At 46.0% G+C, this 20196-nt stretch overlaps 1 protein-coding gene across 1 annotated transcript; it reads left to right on the top strand.

Annotated features, from left to right (window-relative positions):
• Positions 1-4395: 4395 nt before the first annotated feature.
• Positions 4396-19772, top strand: CNMD (chondromodulin). Its single transcript, XM_032099852.1, has 7 exons — positions 4396-4648; positions 4940-5074; positions 7528-7668; positions 10742-10855; positions 13944-14097; positions 15265-15464; positions 17833-19772. Exons 1-7 carry the CDS (start codon positions 4577-4579, stop codon positions 18046-18048), a joined length of 1032 nt encoding a protein of 343 aa, XP_031955743.1. The 5' UTR covers positions 4396-4576; the 3' UTR covers positions 18049-19772.
• Positions 19773-20196: the final 424 nt, after the last annotated feature.

Below are 20196 nucleotides of genomic sequence, written 5' to 3'. Positions count from 1 at the left end.
TGAGGAGCAGAGGAGCTGTGGGGGTGGCTTCTGTGAAAAGCTGCCAGAAGCTTGTCCAACAGAGCTGATGCCAGCTGGCTCCAAGACAGAAGTGCCGCTGGCCTTGTCCGAGCCCATCAGGGACAGCAGTAGCACCTCTGGGGTAACAGAGTTAGGAAAGGGGAGGAAAAACTGAAAAAACAGCAAATGGAGACAAGAGTGAGAATATGTGAAAGAAACAACCCTGCAGACACCAAGGTCAATGAAGGAGTGGGAGGAGGTGCTCCAGGAGCAGATGGATGCCAAAAGGAGGCTGTGACCATGTGGGAAGCCCACACTGGAGCAGGTTCCTGGCAGCACCTGTGGCCCCCATGGAGAAAGAAGCCCAGCTGGAGCAGGTTTGCTGGCAGGACTTGTGATCCCGTGGGGGACCCAGCCTGTTCCTGAAGAACTGCACCCCATAGAAGGGACCCAGGCTGGAGCAGTTTGAGCAAAACTGCAGCCATGGGAAGTTCTCATGCTGGAGAAGTTAATGGAGTACTGTCTCCTGTGGGAGGGACCCCACACTGGAGCAGGGGCAGAGTCTGAGGAGTCCTTTCCCTGAGGCGGAAGCAGCAACGAAGACAACATGTGATGAACTGACCACAGCCCCTATTCCCTGTCCCCCTGTGCCACTGCAGGGGAGAAGGGAGAGAAAATCAGGAGTATGGCTGAGCCTGGGAAGAAGGATGGGGTGGGGGGGGAAATGTTTTTAGCATTTGGTTTGACTTCTCATTATCCTACTTTGATTTGATTTGTAGTAAATGAAACTAATCTCACCCTGTCCTTATCTTGACCCATAAGCCTTTTGTTATATTTTCTCTCCCCTGTCCGGCCAAGGAGAGGAGTGATGGAGCTTTGGCAGGCACCTGGCATCCAGCCAGGTCAGCTCACCACAATACCAAAGCCAACATTTTCATTTTCTGTAGGACTTTTTCTCCCCAAGGACTTTGGTTATTATTGAAGAGACATCAAGTATATGGAACCTGAATTGGCAACGTGTTATGGTGGTGTAAAGCCATGGAAAAGCAGAGCAGTGACTCAGGTGCCCAGTCTCAGTAATCCTCACAAATTTTCATTCAGGCCATAATGTAATTCAAACAACTATTTGGAACACTTAGAAAATGAAGATGAAATGCATAAGGAACCACAAGAGACTTACATAAAGGCACACAGCATGACCAAATCCTTCTCATTTTTAATATTTCTATTTCTCCTTCTAAACTTTTTCTTCAAACTTGAAAATAATGAGAAAATGTGCTTCCTTGTGACAAGCCAGTACTATCAGCTAAACAACCTCACATTCATCGTAGCACTCCAAGTGCTCTGGAATGCTTTTCAGACCAGAGGATAATAGTATTAGACGACCAGAAAGGCTGTCCTGTAAAAGACTGTTATTATGATTTCCAGTCTCAGAAGTTGGCTTAATCCAGCTGAGCACACACATGTTATTTAGAGAGGAGACTGAGCTCAGACACTGCTATCATCGTCATCTTTATTGCAAATGAAGGGTTCAGCCAGTGAAAGGCAAGTCACGTTTTTTTTGTCCTAAACTCTGCAAACCCTGGCTGTTGCACTTGTCTTTGCACTCTACAGCGAGAGTCTGGAGCTGCTGAATGTGGAGCTGTTTGCACAGATTTGCATCTGTCTAAAAACTCCTGTTTTCCCTCTTGTCACCTAATCAATCAAATGGCAAAAGATACACTCCCTGCACCCTCCTCTGTGCCCACACAAAAGGCAAAGCATGAGCATAGGTGGTAAGCTGTGAACCCTGTAACAAGAGCATTTTTTTCACTGTCTCCTTGAAATTTCATGTTGTTCTTTCTCTGTCTGTGGAACAAAAGAAGAAGAGGCAGTGATGCTCTGAATTGGGAAAAAAATAATCTGAGATTGTTCCCTGCATGAGAAAAATATGTTTGGGGGATTACTTGGGGAATTTGAACCTTAACTTGAGGAGAAAATGCTGCACAGCTTCTCTCCTAGGGTTTAGGCAGAACAGCTTCTTCCCAAAGGACTGGTTCTCCCACCCACATCTCCCCAGGCGAGCAGGACCCCACTCACATCCCAGCCTTTCAGGGACCAATCCCTGTGGATCAGCTTGCAGCTGGCACCACTGCTTGGAATTGCTCGAATCTGCCCATGCCAAAACCTGCGTGGGCCACTGCTGCCCCATCAGTAGGGTCCTTCAGGTCCCATCAGATGGGGCCTTCTGACCCCATCCTTTTTGCTCCGGAGAGGATACTGCATTTCACCACACAGCACTGGAGTGAAGGTCCCTCCATGAATATCCAGCGCAGAATTCCACCTATTCATTCTTGTGCTGATAGTTTCTTTGCTAATGCTCTTCCTTGTCAGGGCAGCCTGAGCCACACTTTTGCAAGACAAAACAGCTCGGCCTCCCTCTGTCCTTCCAGTCACCTTGCAAGAAAGGAGCCGCTGCGGACACAGATTCATGCCAGGATGGGAGGGACAGAAGCTTCCTCTCCTTAGTCTCAGGGAAGCAGCTCAAACAAGATGAACCCCAGTGAGCAGCAGCTCTTCCTGGGCAAGCACTCCTTCCCTGGCACATTTTCCCATGGGAGACAAGCACAGGGGCCTTAAAATAAATCTGTCTTTTTAAAGCAGTGATGCTAAATGAAGGTTTGAGATCAAAGGCTGGGATTCTCACATTTTGCCAAGATAGACATATCCATTCACGAGATTTTTGGTGTAACAAAATACTTGCTAATGAAGAGGATCATAATCTTATTATTAGCCCCAACCTACCACAGTATGTCATTCAAGAGCGGGTTGGAATATGTCCTAGTTTAGGAAGTTGCACAGTGGGCTTTGCTTTTGATTTAATGAGCTGTGATTGTGTTTATTTTCAGCAGCAACTATGCCCGTTAAATTTTGGTTGAAGGTCTGATCGTTAAAGACAGTAATCGATGGAAAGGATGAATTTAGGTTGAAGGGGAGGAAAATGGGAATCATATGTCTCTGGGATTCAGTCCTCAAGCAAGCAGACACAAGGTGGTCAGGAGAGCGTTCTCTGCTTTTGCAGTGCTTGATGATGGGTTTTCAACTACTGGTTAAATCAGTTAAGGGGATTCAGACATGAAAAAACAAAAATTTTCACTGTTATGGAGTGGGGCACAGAGGAGAGGCAGGTGTAGGAAATCAACAGCGGGGCCAAACTTTCCTTTTGTGGGATGAGCCATGGTGGGACAAGGTCATCAGCTGGCTTCCATTATCAAGATCCCAGAAATTCTAAGATGGGGGGGACATGTCAGTAGTGTGTAACAACAGAACAACCAGTCAGCCAAACAAAATGGAGAAGAAAGGGGAAGCGAAATATAAATGGAGACATATACTTCGAAAAAAATTGCTACGGCAGAGCTGGTAATTGTAGGCACTGCTCTGGAGTGAGACAGGGCCCCACATGGCACGGTCTTCCCAGATTAAATCCCCCCTCACTGCTGCCTGTCTGGATAACTGGAGCTGGGCCACTGAGCAAGAAGGGCAGGGCAGGGCAGGCCACAACTCAGACACCCCCCCATCACACTCCTTTTGCAGCTGGTGTTCGTGTCTCGGTTTCCAGCCTTACGAAGGATGCTGTCATTTGTGTTTGACACCATCAGCCCCAAAGGAGTCCAGTACAGTTTCTTTTCCAGCATCAAAGGGTGCACACACAGACACATGCTTGTGCATATATGTAGAGGCAGGATATCCATAAGGGGCCTGAAGGAAACATAGACATGGACAGACATGGATAGACACACATAGGCAGTTGTAGCCCTTAAAAGCTTGCTATGCACAATATTAGAATGAGCAAACAGATGTAGATGAACATTCCTTCCACCCAACGTTTATGATCCTACCAGACCTCAGGTACTCAAAAAAAAAAAAAGCCCATCTGAGCATGGTGAGTGATGGGAAACAAGAAATCCTGGGGATACATCTATTTCAGGTATAAAGGCACAAGGTATCCTTATTAAATGAAAAGATTAAATTAGCCCCTCACTTTACCCCCACTTAGGCTGCAGCAGGCCTGGGCTCGCTGCTCCCTTTCCCAGGCTGTGCCCAGCCCGGACACGGGGCTCAGCCGGAGGCTGCTGGCTTGTGCCAGTCAGAAAGGTGTTCTGCGGAGCAGTCACCGACCAGCAGCTTGTCAGCTCCGGCGCCTGTGAATTCCTGTGGCAAGTATAAAAAAGCAGTTAACACGTTGTTCTATTTTAAAAGCTGGGTTTTTTTTATGACGGCCGTCTGTCTGACCGGGCACCCCTCCTCTTCGCCACCGCGTGCGGGGGTTGCTTGTCCCCTACACCCCCGCCCCCTGCTCGGAAGCTGGAGACGAGACCCAGGGGTTGGTTGGAAGGGACGGGGCCGGGGCAGGAGGTCAGAGCCCCGGGGAGCTCCGCCGGCTGCTGGGCCGCTTAAGGGGCTCATTGTGCCCGGGACTGGGCGGTGCTGCCCTCCCCGCGGGCCGAGGCCGGGGCTGGGAGCGGGGCGGGCCGGGGCGGTGCAGCCCCGCCGGGGCCGGGACCGAGCCCGAGCAGGTCTCCCTCCCGCGGCAGCCATGGCAGAGGGCTCCGAGAAGGTGCCCATCGCCCGAGCGGGGCCCGACGATATGGAGCTGTGCCTGCCCCCCGTGAGTGCTGCCGGCAGGCACCGGGCGGGACAGGGTGGGATCGGGACAAAACGTGTGGGCATGAGCTGGGATGGAACGGGACCGAGCGGGTCGGGACGGGACGGGTCGGGTCGGGTCGGGTCGGTAGGTAACGGGTGGGCTCGGGACAGGTCGCGACGTAACGGGAGGGATGGGGACAAAACGGGCCAGGTCGGATCGGGTGCCGGGCTCAGGACGGGACGCTGCGCTCCTTCACGGCCGGGCCGGGCCCCCGCCGGGGTCCGTGCCCGCTCCCACCCGCGCTCTCCGCAGGCGTACGCGGCGGCCGCGCCCCCCGGGCCGGGGCGGCTGCTGAAGGCTGGGGCCGCGGTGCTGATCGCCGGGGCCCTCCTGCTGCTGGCCGGGGCCATCGGCGCCTTCTACTTCTGGAAAGCCACGGAGCGGCAGGTGAGCGCGGCGGGCCGGGCCCCGCAGCACGTCCGCACCCGGGGTCGCGCGGGCGGGGAGCTCTCGCACGTATGGAAAGGCACGGGCTGGAAGCACTTCTTGCGACGCCTATGAAGAGGTCTTTAAGCAGACCTGTAGGGTTTTTTCCATGCTTTCAAAAATCCCAAGCACCTAAAAACCCAAACCTACAATCACTGTCTTTGGTGGCTGTGTGGATGGAGCTTCCTGGAAGCACATTTATTAGCAAACACGAAACACATCTTTGAGAGCACAGACTCTACATTGATTTCTGCTCACGAATCCTCAGTGAACTCAAACCCCAACAAGTCCCCAGGGATTCACATCCTGGGCAAACTCCAGCTCTCAGGACAAAAAAAGCATTGAAATGTGCAAATTCTTTTTTCACAATATCTGCATTCTTGGTCCAGATTCTACCTGGACCCTCAAGTATGTAAAATGCTATAATTAACTCATAAACAGACACCTTTAGTTCACGCTGGTGCTTTGTATGACTGTGCATACACTTAGGTTTGCAGCTGTGGATCAATTTTAAAAGTTAAGTTTTATTATTTATAGTTTCTGGGGTATGTGAAAAACACTTTATGCAAAGAATGAAACTGAGAAGTTGGTGAGCAGTTAAAGAACCAAACTTCAGAGCATTAGAACATGTTTACAGATTAACTTTTCTTTCTGTTTATATAGAATTTATGTTTAAAACATCTTTGAAACATGATGGTACACACATGAATGTAACTTTCTCCATAAATTAAATTAGTACCCTTGAATTTACTTTGGAAGAAGTTCTGTACTGCCTCCAGCCACATGCCAGCCTTCATCAAGGAGAGCCTTGTGTGAATTCCAGCAGCCAGAGCAAAGGTGCCCCTGTAAGATACACCCATGTGACTTCATGTATCTCAGCTTATATGTAGGGATAATTCAGATAATCAGAAAGAAAAGTACAAGGTTTTACAGCAAAAAGAGAGGACACATTGCTGACCTCCAAGACGTGCTGCAAGAACCATGTGCTTCTCTAGGCTTTTGAAAAGGGAGAGGAATGCAAATGGTGCCATAGGCAGGGGACAGTGCTTTCAGCTCTGAGCAGGTAGGTGCATTTGTGGAGTACAGGACAATGTTTCCCTTTTTTAATGCTCCTATCATCTAAATTTAGCCATACAAGATACGTCACATTCACAGTTTTCATTAAGCTTCGAAGTTGATCGCTAGGTGAAGACACTGGGAAAGCTGAGCGTTGTTTTTCTAAGCTGCCTTCAAACTCAGAAAGCTGCACTTGACTTGCAAATGCCTAGAAAGCAGCTGCAAAAATTATATTCAGAGTCATTCATTTAAACACTAAGGCGATTTTTAAATTCTTGGTTTTATTTTATAGCTTTAAATTCTTCCCTAACTGACAAGGGTATCCAAGTCTCAGCTCTAGCTCAGCCCCTACCAGGGGAGACCACATACACTGGTCTGGTTTTATGGACCATGTTGGACCATGTTCAACAGGAGTCCTCGAAAGCAGAGAATACAGGAGCGGCTCTGTTTAGCTGAGTAACCATAAATCTTCAGCACCTTAGACTTTCCTGAGCGAAGGTGAGAGAAGAAGAAATTTGTCTCTAGCTGTCAGTGTAAATTTTTTATTAAAATGCTGTAAAGGCTTTTTTAAGACCTAAAATAAACTGCTTGCACAGCACTTTTATCAGAGCTGCACAAGAGAATCACAAAACCCCTCCACAGATTGTGGTCCTCCAGCAAATACAAACCATGCTGTAGCTTTCCTCATTGAAAATAGGATAAGGGCAAATATGCTGACAAGGAAAATACGAGAGTATACAACTTCACATCCAATTTAAACAAAGTTCACATCCATTACAAGCTGGGAAGTATGTTCGTATTCAAGAGGAACCTGTTTTCCTGTGCATCAGCAGAACATCCCAAGAGATAAATAGGGGTTGGCCTTCTTCAGAGTAGGACATTCACGCCTGCTGTCCTTTGGGAATCATCCCAGCATAACAAGCAATTCCTAAAATGTCCTAGAAGACGTTTTTTAGGTCAGAGTGAACATGGGTGTGGACTCACCCCACACTGTTTATGAAGTAAAACTATAAGCACTCCCTGGAAGGGGGTCCTCAGGAGGTCTCTAGTCCTACCTGATGCTCAGAGCAGGGACAGCTGCGAGGTCAGAGATGGTTGCTCAGGGCTTTATCCAGTGAGGCCTTGAAAACTTCCAAGGATGGAGACTGAACAACCTCTCAGGGCTGGCTGCCCCGTGGCCAGCCTGCCCCAACAGTGAAGTAGTGCAGTGTTGGTTGTTGGAGGGTTATCAAACACCTGCAGAAGCAAAATTCAGGAGCTAAATAGGGATATGAGAGTCAGATTGACCCATTGCCTGATGTAGGAGGAAGGCAGTAAGTAATTACTGGCATGTACTACCACTCTTTTATTGATTCCAGGTGTACAACATTCACTATACTATGAGCATTAATGGAAAAGTACAAGATGGATCAATGGAAATAGATGCTGGAAACAACTTAGAGACATTCAAAACAGGAAGTGGGAGTGAAGAGGTTGTTGAAGTCCATGATTTTCAGATCGTAAGTAGTGCCACCCTTGTCGTTCATGTAACACGCTCCAGCGCTGGACTCTTAAGGACACTTTGCTCTGCCTTGACTACTCTGTTCCAGTCAGTCTCAGGTTCCAGCCTCCAACCATCCACTCAAACATTTTTGTTCTCCTGGCTTGCTTTCACAGGGAGACAGGCAGTTTCCTCCAAAACAAAAATCTAAGTGCTTTTAGGAGAGAGATCATGGCAGGTACCACTCTGGGAAGTGGTGTGAATTAGGCTGCATCGGTTTTAGCTCCATGTAAGCACTTTGCATTTTCAAACCACTGAGCAGAACTATGACATGTGACCTTGGGGTCTTACTAGAAAAACATTCTGTCAGGCTGCAACAAAACCCTCACATGATTTCATGTGGTTTGAACTGGAAAAAACACCTCCTCTGAACATCCCTGTTTGAGGAGCATAGGGTCAACACAATAAGCCAGGGAGACACCAAGGAGAGATCCCCATACAGTGCTTGACCTGGGGAGCTTCCTGTGCCCTGAGGTCAAGGATGGGAGCTGCTCTCCATGGCTTGGCCTGGGTTCATCCGCATGGCAGAGGAAGGAGGCATTTAGCACAGTTTATGCATCCGTGCACCAAACACAAGGTGCTGGGCCACTTGGGCTGACAGCAAACACACTTGGGCACCCCAGCAACTCGTGGCTGCTCGGCACGGAGCCTGGACTTACAGCTGCCAACCCTCAGCAGAGCTCAGCAGCTCAGATAGAGTGGTTCTCTGAGCTGTACCACCCCTGTGCTACTAAAGGCACGTCTATGTGATGTTGCAGAAACCCATTTACAGGGCCCAGACCCTGCAGTTAAATGTTCTCAGGTGCAAAACATTCGACTTCAGAGTTAAGCCCTCTGTAAGTCAAAGCAGCACCTAAAATAAAGATGCTGCTGCTAGGAAGCATCTCTGCTTCTGGAGCAGCCACCTTCCCCTTGCTGGATCTAGAAAGGCAAGGAAATTCAGCTCCTTGGCTTCTCAGCAAGAACAAATAAATCCATGCCAGGAGACTCTGGACCCCAACTTTCCCAACAGCTGTGGTTCTGCCTTTATGAAACACTCATTAGCATCACCATAGCAACATTATTAGCAGCTGAGTAAGACCATCTACAGCGAGCTCTTCTCATTTGCCTTTGCCATTTCACATTTGCACAAAAGCACCAGTCCACCAGAGAGGTGCTGAACTCATTTTGCCTCCACATGTGTTGCTGGTGAGGTACTGCCTGTCACAACCAGGTCAGAAATCAGCTCCTAACACCAACCAGCTAAAGGGACCTCCCAGGGACGGTGCCTGCTTGAAATTACAGAGGGCCAGGGATAAGCCCAGTGAGAGCAAAGGGATAAGGCCACTTGGGTTTTCAGCCAAGAATGCACACAAAGGAGAAAGCAATTGAACAGATGTGCTTCCAACAGACTGGTATTCATATTAGTCGTTTTGGATTGACTGGCACTGCTGGAATGACTGCATGGTCAGAGAAGGCTTGGATTTGGCAATATAAGGGTATTCCTAGCACACTTGGCACACCACAAAGCCTTATGTCCTAGTGCACCCATCCTTGCATAGCCATCCCCTCTCTCACTGCTTTACAGGTAGTCATTTTGCTTTGATGGGGGTGTGTCTGGCTACACAGGACCTGCAGACACACAGGACATGGCTCAAGTGCCCCAGTACCATCCATCTCAGTGGTGCGAGTTCAAAGAGACCCACAAGTATCGAGTCCAACTCCTGGCCCTGCACAACACCATCCCCAAGAGGTGCCTGAGAGCCATTGTGGAAATGCCTCTTGGTCTCTGTCAGGCTGGTGCTGTGACCACTTCCCTGGAGAGCCTGTTCCAGTGCCCAACCACCCTCTGGGTGAAGAAGCTTTTCCTGATATCCAACCTAAACCTCCCCTGACACAACTTCAGGCCATTCCCTCAGGTCCTGTCACTGGTCACCACAGAGAGGAGATCAGTGACTGCCCCTCCTCTTTCCTCTCATGAGGAAGTTGTAACTGCAATGAGGTCTCCCCTCAATCTCCTCCAGGCTGATCAGACCCAGTGACCTCAGCTGCTCCTCATACCGCTTCCCCTCCAGACTCTTCACCGTCCTTGTTGCCCTCCTCAGGACACTCTCTAACAGTTAATGTCTTTCTTACATTGTGGCACCCAAAACTGCACATGAAGGCATCCATGATGCCCCTTCAGGGCAGATAAGAGGGGTCATGTGTGCCTTCTCCTGGCAGCTAGAGGCCAGGCAGAAAACCAGCACACCTCAAAGGGCCCTAGGTAATTGCGTTTAGGTGGTTCACTGGAGCTTGTGCAACCACATGAAAAACACAGAAGTTTTGCCATTTACAATGAGGTATCTAAATTTATAATGTAGAAGAGAGCTCTTTTATGGGTACCCAAAAACCTACAGTAGAAACATAGGAACTACAGACAAGGTTCCTGTGGCAAAATGTGGATGCCCGAGGTTCTGGCACAGCGCTGGAAGGGGCATCCCAGGACTTGCAGGAGACATGCTCCTTCTCTTGATTAAAACTAAGCATCCATGGTTTATGCAATTGCTTTTCACCCTGGTAGGCCAGACAAAGTCCCACACACAGATTTCTGCACCAAATTGCCCATCACAAACTTCCCATTGCTGTCACAGTCACTCTTTGCACAAACTGAACGAAGCTGCCCCCGCATTTTTGTAAAACTGTGTCACAAGGGTGCCGTGCCACCAGCTAACACAATCTCAGGACTGCCTACGTTAGGTGCTAAGTTACAGTTCAAATCATGTCAACTAATTCCTTAACAGAGCTACTCCAAGTAGCCTACAGCCTGCATGGAAGCACTTACATAAAACACCCCCCCACTTTAAGAAATCAAGCAAAAACTTCTAGACCCATTTGACCAAAATTGTGAAGCTAAAATGATGAGGGGAGAGCATTTTATTGCTTCTGGTTTTAAATAAGATTAACCTTCAGACTGAAAATTCAGTGGCAATTTTAGCAGAGCTGAGGCACTTTCTAGGGGGTGGTGAGGAGCTGGAGGGCTGTGCACAACCCCCTGCCTTCTGCTTTTGCAGGGCATAACTGGGATCCGTTTTGCTGAAGGAGAAAAGTGTTACATCAAAGCTCAGCCAAAAGCTCACATCCCTGAAGTTGATGCTATGGCTAAAGCGAGCCTCTCATCTGAGCTGGTAAGGGGGAGTTTATTTTTTTTTAACTAATCTTTGTATAGAGAGAGCCTTAAAGAGGTATTTAAGTACAAATAAAAAGGGCATTTGAAAGACACTCTGGCTCATGGTAGGGTTGTTTGAATGTAGGGTAGGATAGCTGAGCATTCATTGACTGGGTGCAAGGAGTCCCTGAAAGATAAGCAAAGCAAGGTTGGTGTCAGACATGTCACTGTGTCCAGGGACCTCATGAGAGGCAGCAGATTAGTGAGTGGGGAAGCCACAGACCAATTTCTACCAGATCCACAGGAGACCTCTGTGACAAGAGCACCTGCCTGAGACCAGGCTGTGCACAAGGCTGGAAGGGAAAGCGTGGAAGAAGCAGCTGCTTTAGTCAATGCAAAGAAGGACCGTGGTAGATCCCAGGAGATTTCTATCAATTCTCTTGAGCAAAAGCATGGACTCCATCACTCTAGTCAGTAAAAGGGAATTGTGGAAAACATGGCAAAAATTCAGATAACTCAGAAGAAATAATAACTTTTTTAAAAAAAATATGACTTTGCCTTCTTAGCATAAAACTTAATTTTACAACATGTTAACTAAATTTCATAGAATTTGCATCACAACCAGCACAGAAGCTGCAGTTCTCACCCAGATACCGCCAACCCTCCTCACATTTGCACAAAAATCCGATTGCTTTATGTGCTCAAAGGCTGAGTTTCCCAGAGCTCAGACTCCCAAATCCATTGCTCACACAGGAGTGGCTCCAGTGACTTGAGTCCTGCTGAGCCTGGACACTGCTGGGGGCTCAGCCACTGGCAGGAGAGCACAGGAGATCCACAGCCCCTTTCCTTGGGTTTGCTCCACTCCTGGGAGAATAAAAGCCAGATACAATTAGCTGGGAGAGAGGCGCTGTTAAGGCTGGACCTCCCTGCAGTGGTGTTGTGACTGCTGAACATCTGCTTTAAAATGAAGGGGGAAAAGGTCTCTCCAAATAGAGTCAGCAAGGCTGACAAATGTTACAAAGCCTCCTGAAGATGGCAGGATTTCCCCCATGATGGGAAAGAGAACTTGCACGAATTCCAGAGAGAGAGCTCCATCTTTCCTGCCGTGCCTTATTTTAAAGGCAGCTGGCCTTGACCTCATGAGCACTATTGCTTGAAGTTCAAATTTTTCATGTTTTTTAAGAACAAAGTCACAGACCTGAGGACATTTTCCTAATGATAGCCTTTTCCTGGTCTTAAAATCAAGAATCAAACAGGGTTAGAAGGGAAAAAGGGATTTTACCTCTATATTTATTTTAAGGATCCTTAGATGCACCACATCCAGGTGGAATGTGCCGAAATGCACACCCTCAAAAGATCAGGTATAACATTATAGGTCTTACTAATTAGCATATCTATCAAAGATTCCCCAATGAGAGGCTCAAATGAGCCTCCCTCCCCAAGGAACCCTCCCCTGGATGGTTCTATCTTAATTTACAGAATGTGTTCTGGAGAGGACCTTGGGGTCTGGGGCCTTCTGATCCCTACCTATGAAGCTTCTAAAATGTTTAGTCTCCTAGCTTGACAAACAAGTCCAAGAATGTAGGCAAAAAACCACTAAGAATGCAAAAGCTATAAAAGGAGTATAAAAGAAAAGGCAAAAAATCATCATGGCATCACTAAAGTAATCAAAAAGTTATTTCTAATCTTCTACCTGGTGAAAGTAAAACTATTTCCTTGTCCTGTTTTTTGTGCATCTTCTCCGAAGATCAATCACCTACGTGACTGATGCAATGAATTGCATGTGCAAAGCAGCCGACTTCATGCTACCACTAAGACATTAACTTTTTCCTGTCACTCAACTTTCCAGGCCAGATGTACTACAGGAATGGCAAAGTGGTATTTATTTTTCTAGGCCAAGTCCTCTCTCTGATATGGAAGTATTTAAGGGAAAGTATGCATATGCTGTTTTCCTACAATGGGCATCATAACAACACTACCTACAAAAATTGTTGAGTAAAATGAGCTTTTATAGATACCCAGGTTCTGGTTGCTCACAAGTCAGGATCATTTCAAACAGAAACAAAGGATATTTTTATTTCTGAAAATTAGATTCAGATATTTCTGATGTTGATAAAAGCTTAAGTGGGAGAATATAAATAAAGAGCAGTAGACAGATTGGATAGCAAACTTAAATGACTTGAGACCTACAAAAGAAATCAATAAACACGCTAAAGAAACAACAACTCAAGGGAATAAATTGATCTAGTCAGTTATATAACAAGTTTTGATGACTTTTATGAAAGCAATTTAGAATTTTAACTTTGAAATCATGCTTGTTTTCATGATTCAAAAGTTAGTTTTCTTTTAATATTTCACCGTTGCTATAAAATACTTACACATTTTATGTAAAATAATACTTTGAACTAACAACTTTAAAGAATCAATCACTGGCATTTTCCTACATTACTTTGAAGATATGAACCAAAAACCTGCAGGGTACACTTCAAAAAGGCAGGCTCCTTTAACTTCCACTTCAAGCTTTTGGTCAATTGAATTGCTTTTACCAAACAAGACCTTTAATCAGGCCGATCACATTGACTTAGAACTGGGAGCTGGAGCAGTTCTCAAGCTATAATCCTCTCTAAAACTTTTGAACAAGATTCCACCCCTCACCCCCCTTACACACATTGTAAATACAGTTAGATAGTGGGAGTACATCAAATGAGAACAGGGCGTAAGGAAAGATGAGGGGCTTGAGTTTTGCTGGTATTTCATTGCTGCTTTGCTGAAGGTGGTAGATCTTCGGTTTCTACCACCTGAAATTCTGATGCTTTGGGCTGAAAGATCTTTGACACCCAGCCCTCTTGCATGGCGTAGAAGCCTTCCAGGGTGAGATGGGTGAAATCATAGCCCCAGCAAAGCTGACAGTGGCTTTGCCCTTTGTTTCAGTGATGACAGCCTTTCCCCAGGCTTTGGCTCAGCACAATCTGTTCATATTCATGACATAGAAGGATGCTCGGTATTAGTTGCAGCAGATAATTACAGTTTGGTGCTCAAGAATTAGCAGCGAGCAGGCACATGACTGCTCACTGAGCAGCAAAGGATTTATGCTCTTCTATTTGCAGGAAGATGAAGTCATGCCTGTGAGATTTGACAAAAACTCCCTTATCTGGGTGGCTGCAGATGAACCTATCAAGCATAACAGCTTCCTAAGCCCCAAAATTTTAGAGCTTTGCAGGGATCTTCCAATCTTCTGGCTGAGACCAACATATCCCAAAGGTAACATTTCTTTTATTTGAAAAGTATGTTATACTTCCCTTCATCGAAATGCCTTCCCCTACATCAGGTTTGCTATCAAAACTAGCACATCTGGGAAACCAGACTCCTTTCCTCCCTTGCCCATGGCTTCCTGGGCTTCTGCCAGGATTGTGGGTTTAAGAGTTTATCCCCATGACATTTTCCATACCTGTATTTACTCAGACAATTTGTGTAGCCCAAGTGGGTGACTTGCTAGGAGATGAAACATTTCCAGAGAGGTCGGCCTCCTTCTACAGAAGGACAACAGCTTAAACTTGCCCCCAAATGTGTAGGCAGCTGACACCAGGTCGCAGGAACACTGGCCAGGAACTGGGGACCATAGCCTGTCCTGTTTTCTACCCTGCTTCCCCAGAGGAATTCAGTGAAGTGGAAGGAAGATACTTTAAGCCAGGCAGCTAGTGGATGGTTTATGAGATCCTGGGGGCAATCCCAGCTCTGAAGTTGAGGCCCATGGGCAAGCTTAGCAAAGGTGTTCAGGAGTCACCAGGGAGATGGCAACTCTTCCAGGTGTCTTCCAGGCCTAGGAGAAGGCTCAGAAAATATTTATTCCTCTTTGGTCCAGTTAATAGCAGAACACTTGGGTGGGACAACACATGTGAAAAAAAATTTACCACATTTTAGAGCACCTGTGGATTCAAGCTACCAGTATTTTCCACTTTCCTCATGATCTTACATATCCCACTGGGCAACAAAAGAGCAGTATCAAAGCTGTCCAGAACCAGATGTCCTTGAGAGGAGGGTACCATCCTGCCATAAAATAATTTTAAGGAAGTGAGATGTGCACAGCTGGTCTTGCTAGTGCTGGCAACTGCTGCTGAGTTAGTATCAGTGACTACAGGCTGGGTCAAAAACCCCCCAAATCTCCTCACACACATTTTGCCTCAAGGAGAGGAAGGAGGGAGGGAAAGGCAAATCACATTGCTTTGGACTGGTATTGGCTGCAGACACAACATAGGAAGGCAAGCAGCTCCAATGGGGATGCTCATCAAGTTTGCCAAGGCACAATTTCAGCTTTCTCTCTGCCCTCCACCCTCTCCTTTTTTTAATATTTAAAGAGATCACTGAAATATTAGGGAACTACAAGGACACACTCAAGGTAGGTTTGTCCTCTGGTGATTATTTCTTCAGATAACCAGAGGAGAGAAATTAAGAGAAACAAGCGCCAATCAGAATCAAACTTTGATGAGGAAGACTTGGAAGCTGCTTCTGAAGTAAACCCCAGGTCACACACTGTGCAGCTGACTCAAGAGCTTGGTCACCAGTCTAATGAAACCAGGCCAATGGGACAAGAGACCGATCAAACACTTAATCCAGACAACCCATACAATGTAAGTATTTGCACTGTCATCTTTCAGAGCCCGGGACTGTGTTGGACAGGTAACGCTGGTAATGTGGGGTGCATTGCATCTTTTCTTGTTTTTTTTAAATCTGCACAATCTTTGCTTGTTCAGCTTTTCTAGGAAATAACAGACTGGTAAAACACCTAAGAAGCTCAAAAACGTCTTCCCCCTGTCCTCCCAGTTTTCATTAGATTTCAGTCTGAAACAAGCACAAGTGCTTGAGGTCACAAGGTTAACACAAGTTGATGCCAAGTTGCTTTTTGAGGTTTCTAGGTCCATATGGAAACAGCACTGGAGATCTGACAAGGGTAGCACCTTCTAAAAACAAACTAAAGCTGGTCTTGCTCAGACAGCTGAGCCCCATCATTTACCATGTGAAGAGAGTCCAGTAGCTAGAAACATGCTTTGCTCTCAAACAGAAATTAGTACCAGACGTGACTGCTACAGGCGAACACAGCAGAAGTGTCTGGGTGCAAAGAGATTAAGGTCCAGCCAAATAAATTTCTTTCTCAGCCTCTTCTCTACGAGGGTAAGCAAACCTAGAGTAGCAAACAACTGACAGGGAAGAATCTGTTTTGAGACAGCAGCAGTGGGTGGAGGATGACTGTCGTAAAACTTGTTCTCACCCTTCAAGAAGCAGCAGCCCCCAGAAAGAGCAGAGGAGCCACCCTGCTGTGTCCCAACACCTCTGCCACACTGCAGGAAAGCTGGCTGTGCAGAAGGCACCTTCCAGTCTGCTGCACCAGCGCCAGACAATTTACACCCACCATTTGGTGCAGCAGGAGTAAGTCATTTTAATACAACACTGTCACAAGATAAATGCCTCCTGCTTTGGAAGTAAGTCCCAGCTTTGACTTGACATTTATGCAACAGCAGGAGATCATTATACTGTGACAGCATTCTGCCGAGTTGACATCCCTTAATTAAACTTAAATTAATCACTCCAAATAAAGGGGATCTAAATCGACTCTCTCACGAGGTCAGTAAAACAGCAGTGGCACTGGAATGTAGCTTCTCCTCACAGCCACTAACATGACCGTGTCCATGAGGTCTGAGCTGCCCTGCCTCTGGAGGGCAGTGGCAGAACAATGGCCACAGGTCCGCCCTTCCAGCCAGAGGGCAGCCGGGCCAAATGGAGAGCAGCCAGACAGATGCAGCCATCAGACTTCCCTCAGCCCGCAGGGCAGGATGCGCCTTCACCAACAGCTACTGCCCCGATGCCTGTCCCAGGCTTTCCTAGAGACCGAGTCACTGGACTGAGAAGGACCATTAATTATGCTGGAGGTCTCTCCTGAAGGATGAAATGAATCCCCCCTAGAGCTGTTTCTCTTTACTCACTCTAAGTGGAGCCTGGATGATGAGCTCAGGTGATGTTCGTGGAGCAGGTATGTGAATTCAAGGATGATGAATCCTGACCAAGAAAACATCTCTTCCCGGCTCTCAGGACTGGGAAGGAGTTGCTGGGGACCCTAACAACACCCAGCTGTCGATAGTGTCCCATACAAGCCCAGACAAGAGATGGCACCTTTCTGCATCACTTTTTTTGTTGTACTGCTACTTTTCTGAATGAAAAATGCTCAGCTGAAGAGCTGACTGGTACTTCAGCACTTGCACATTACTGCTGCTTTTCTTGAAATAACACCAATGTGCAAAGAACAACCAAGTTTCCAAAAGCAGAATATCCAGGTTACCTTTTTTCCCCCCAGAAAGGAGGAAAGGAATTTTGGAGGGTAAAGGGTTCTAGGTATTTTATGCGTATTTTGCTCCATTTAGCTCCTTACAGTCAGCTGCAGAACAGGCAGAATTCTTATTGTCCACAATGCACCTGAGTGTGGCAGGTTGGGAGGGAAGGAACCAGACTGAGAGACAAGAGCAAAATCCTCAGAAAACTGCAGGGGACCAGGGGAATAGTTTCCTAAAAATGCTTTAAAAGCATTAAAATACAAAACCTAAAACTAACCATAAAAACCACACCATATACTTCAGGCATTGTCACCTACATGAAAGACTCGGATAATCTTTTCTATCACTAATATTTAAAGCTTGGGAGGAGCTTACTGTTGCTGAAGCTGTTGCAAGGACTGTAGAATAAAAACAATGAAGTTAGAGCTGCCTGTTTTTCTTTCCATTTTACAAGGGTGATTGCACCAATTCCACACTTCTGCCAAAGAGAGCAAGACAAAAGAAAAAAAATAATAAAGCGAGATGCACGGGTCACTTAGTGGGAGTTTTGTCAACTTCCGCAGGCCCAAGACTACAAGTTTTACCCTTTGTGGGGTTAACAGGAGCATGGATGTATTCTGTTATTCCGAGAGAATAAGAGCACCAGGATGACATTTAATATTTTACGTTCCAGCAGCTGGAAGGTGAAGGGATGGCTTTTGACCCCATGCTGGATCACCTGGGCGTGTGCTGCATCGAGTGCCGGCGAAGTTACACCCAGTGCCAGCGGATTTGCGAGCCCCTCATGGGCTACCAGCCGTGGCCTTACAACTACCAGGGCTGCCGCACCGCCTGCCGGATCATCATGCCCTGCAGCTGGTGGGTTGCTCGTATCATGGGTGTTGTGTGAGAAAATCCCTTGAGAAAAAAACAAAAAAAAAATTGGAGCCTCGACAAAACAAGCAGGAATGCAATGACAATGAGCTGGTAAAAGACTAACACCAAAGCAGCAGTACCGATCCTGCCTTACAAAAGCAGAGCGGGTTTTACTGCACCAAAAGCAAGGTTAGATATTCCAACCACAAATGAAAACCTCAAGTTAATGTTCCATTAGAGTTACAAGAGGAAGGGTATACTAGCACTTACTAAATTAAAAAACTGAGACATCCCAGAAAAAGACAATATTAAACTTTGCTCACAAATTGGTTTAGCAGTCCAGGAGCTTGCACATATATCCAAATTCAGTCTTTCACAACAAACCCCTCTCTTTCCAAGCTATATGTGAAAATTTACGTCCAGTTAAGCAACTAGCTCAACTTGTACACTTGGGAGTGCCTTTAATCCATGTAGGTTACTTAAATAAATCACAAGTTAAGTTGCTCCCCGTTGCTATTCAGAGTTGCCAGGTCATTATGAATGGTTATAAACCAATTACAGCATACCTTTCCCACAAAGCTACTCCAGGGGACACAGGAAAGCGCACATTGTGCTAAATCGGAAACAAACAGCAGGAAAAGGGGCTGTGGAAGGGAATGTGCGTGGCCACAGAATCAAAACCCTTTGCACATTCCAACATCAAAGAAGCCCCAGCATCAAGAATCCTGTATCCATGATACCACTGTAGTGTCTAACAAGTATCTGCTATCCAGCTACTACAGCAAAAGTATTTACATGCAGTTGCAGACCAAGGAGTCTCAAGCCCCTTCAGAATCTACAACAGCCGCTGTTATTTATAAATCCTTGAACTAGACACTTTTGACACAAGATTACAACCCCTCTTTATTTCACATGGATAGCAGCCATTCACACCAGTTCCTTTAGCTCTGCTGAACCTAACATCCCTTCCCCACAAGAGAAACTGCTTACCAGAGGGGAAGGAAAAAAAAAGCTTTTTTTTTTCCCCCCCTCTCTCCCTTCTCACCTCATCCTTTTTGCTTAGGCAAACTCTGCAATTATTGGGATTGATGCCATTACATATTAAATCTCTAAGGAAGGTACTAAGCAGAAACACTCAGAGGTGGAATGACTTAGTATTTCTAGCTTTGAAAAACAAAGATAGAGGTATTACACTGCCTTTATCCATACCATGCATCTTGAACCCTACCGCCAAGTTTATGGAGCCACCTACATGGTCTTTATTAAAAAAATGGTTCAATTTTTCTTAAAAGTTTGCTTTCTGGAGCATTCATTTTTGTGACTAAACAGCTCTTGAGATGTTGCAAGCCCAGTAATGTTATTAACACTACGTGACACACAGAAAAGAGGAATTAATTTGACATAATCGTGGCTTAAAGAAAATAAAGACAACCTCATGTGGAATGCTAAACTGCATATCTAAAAAGCAAAGTGTTAAATGAGAATAAGATGAGAATAGAATTCAGTATTTTGTTCTATTGTAGCTTTTTAATATAAGCTTCACCTTCCCTTAATCTGAAGGACAGACTTGCTTTGAAATATTTAAATTATAAACTTCTTAAAGTGGGATTTCAAGGCCTGTTAAATTTGAGTTTCTGCTTTTTAAACCGAAAATGACCTTGATCATTATGTTGTTTTAGAAATACGTCTATCGTATGCTTAGAAAAGTCAGTTTTCCTTTTTTTTTTTACTGCAGATTAAACACATTAAAAAACCCCAGTTGCTTTCTGTGCTTTTTTCAATGTAGAAGGTGTAACAATTCTTTTACATACTCGTTCAAGAACTGTCTGAAAAGGAAAAGAAGGGCAATAGCAAGTGAAACACTGGAGGCTAAAAGAGAGAAATGTGACTGTACATGTCTGAACTAGACTGTTGCTCTCTTTTGCATCTTCAGGCAACCTGTCATCTGCTTCTCCCTTTGTCCTCAATCAAACAAACAAACAGCCTCCTTCTGAAAACACAGAAACAACTTTCTTGTAAGTGATTTCCATGTCTACAAATACTTAACAAACTTAATTCTTCCTTAACAAAAGCTTGTAATCACTTGCTTTCTGCAGGCAATCACAAAGCATGTAAGTAAAAAAAGCATCCTGCTCATGGATCTATAGCTGCCACATATGGCATGTGCATCTCAAGAACACAT

Source organism: Corvus moneduloides, chromosome 2 (assembly GCF_009650955.1).
Source record: "Corvus moneduloides isolate bCorMon1 chromosome 2, bCorMon1.pri, whole genome shotgun sequence".
Classification (NCBI taxonomy): domain Eukaryota; kingdom Metazoa; phylum Chordata; class Aves; order Passeriformes; family Corvidae; genus Corvus; species Corvus moneduloides.
Note: the sequence above shows the minus strand (reverse complement) of the source record. Positions and strands in the feature narration are given on the sequence as shown.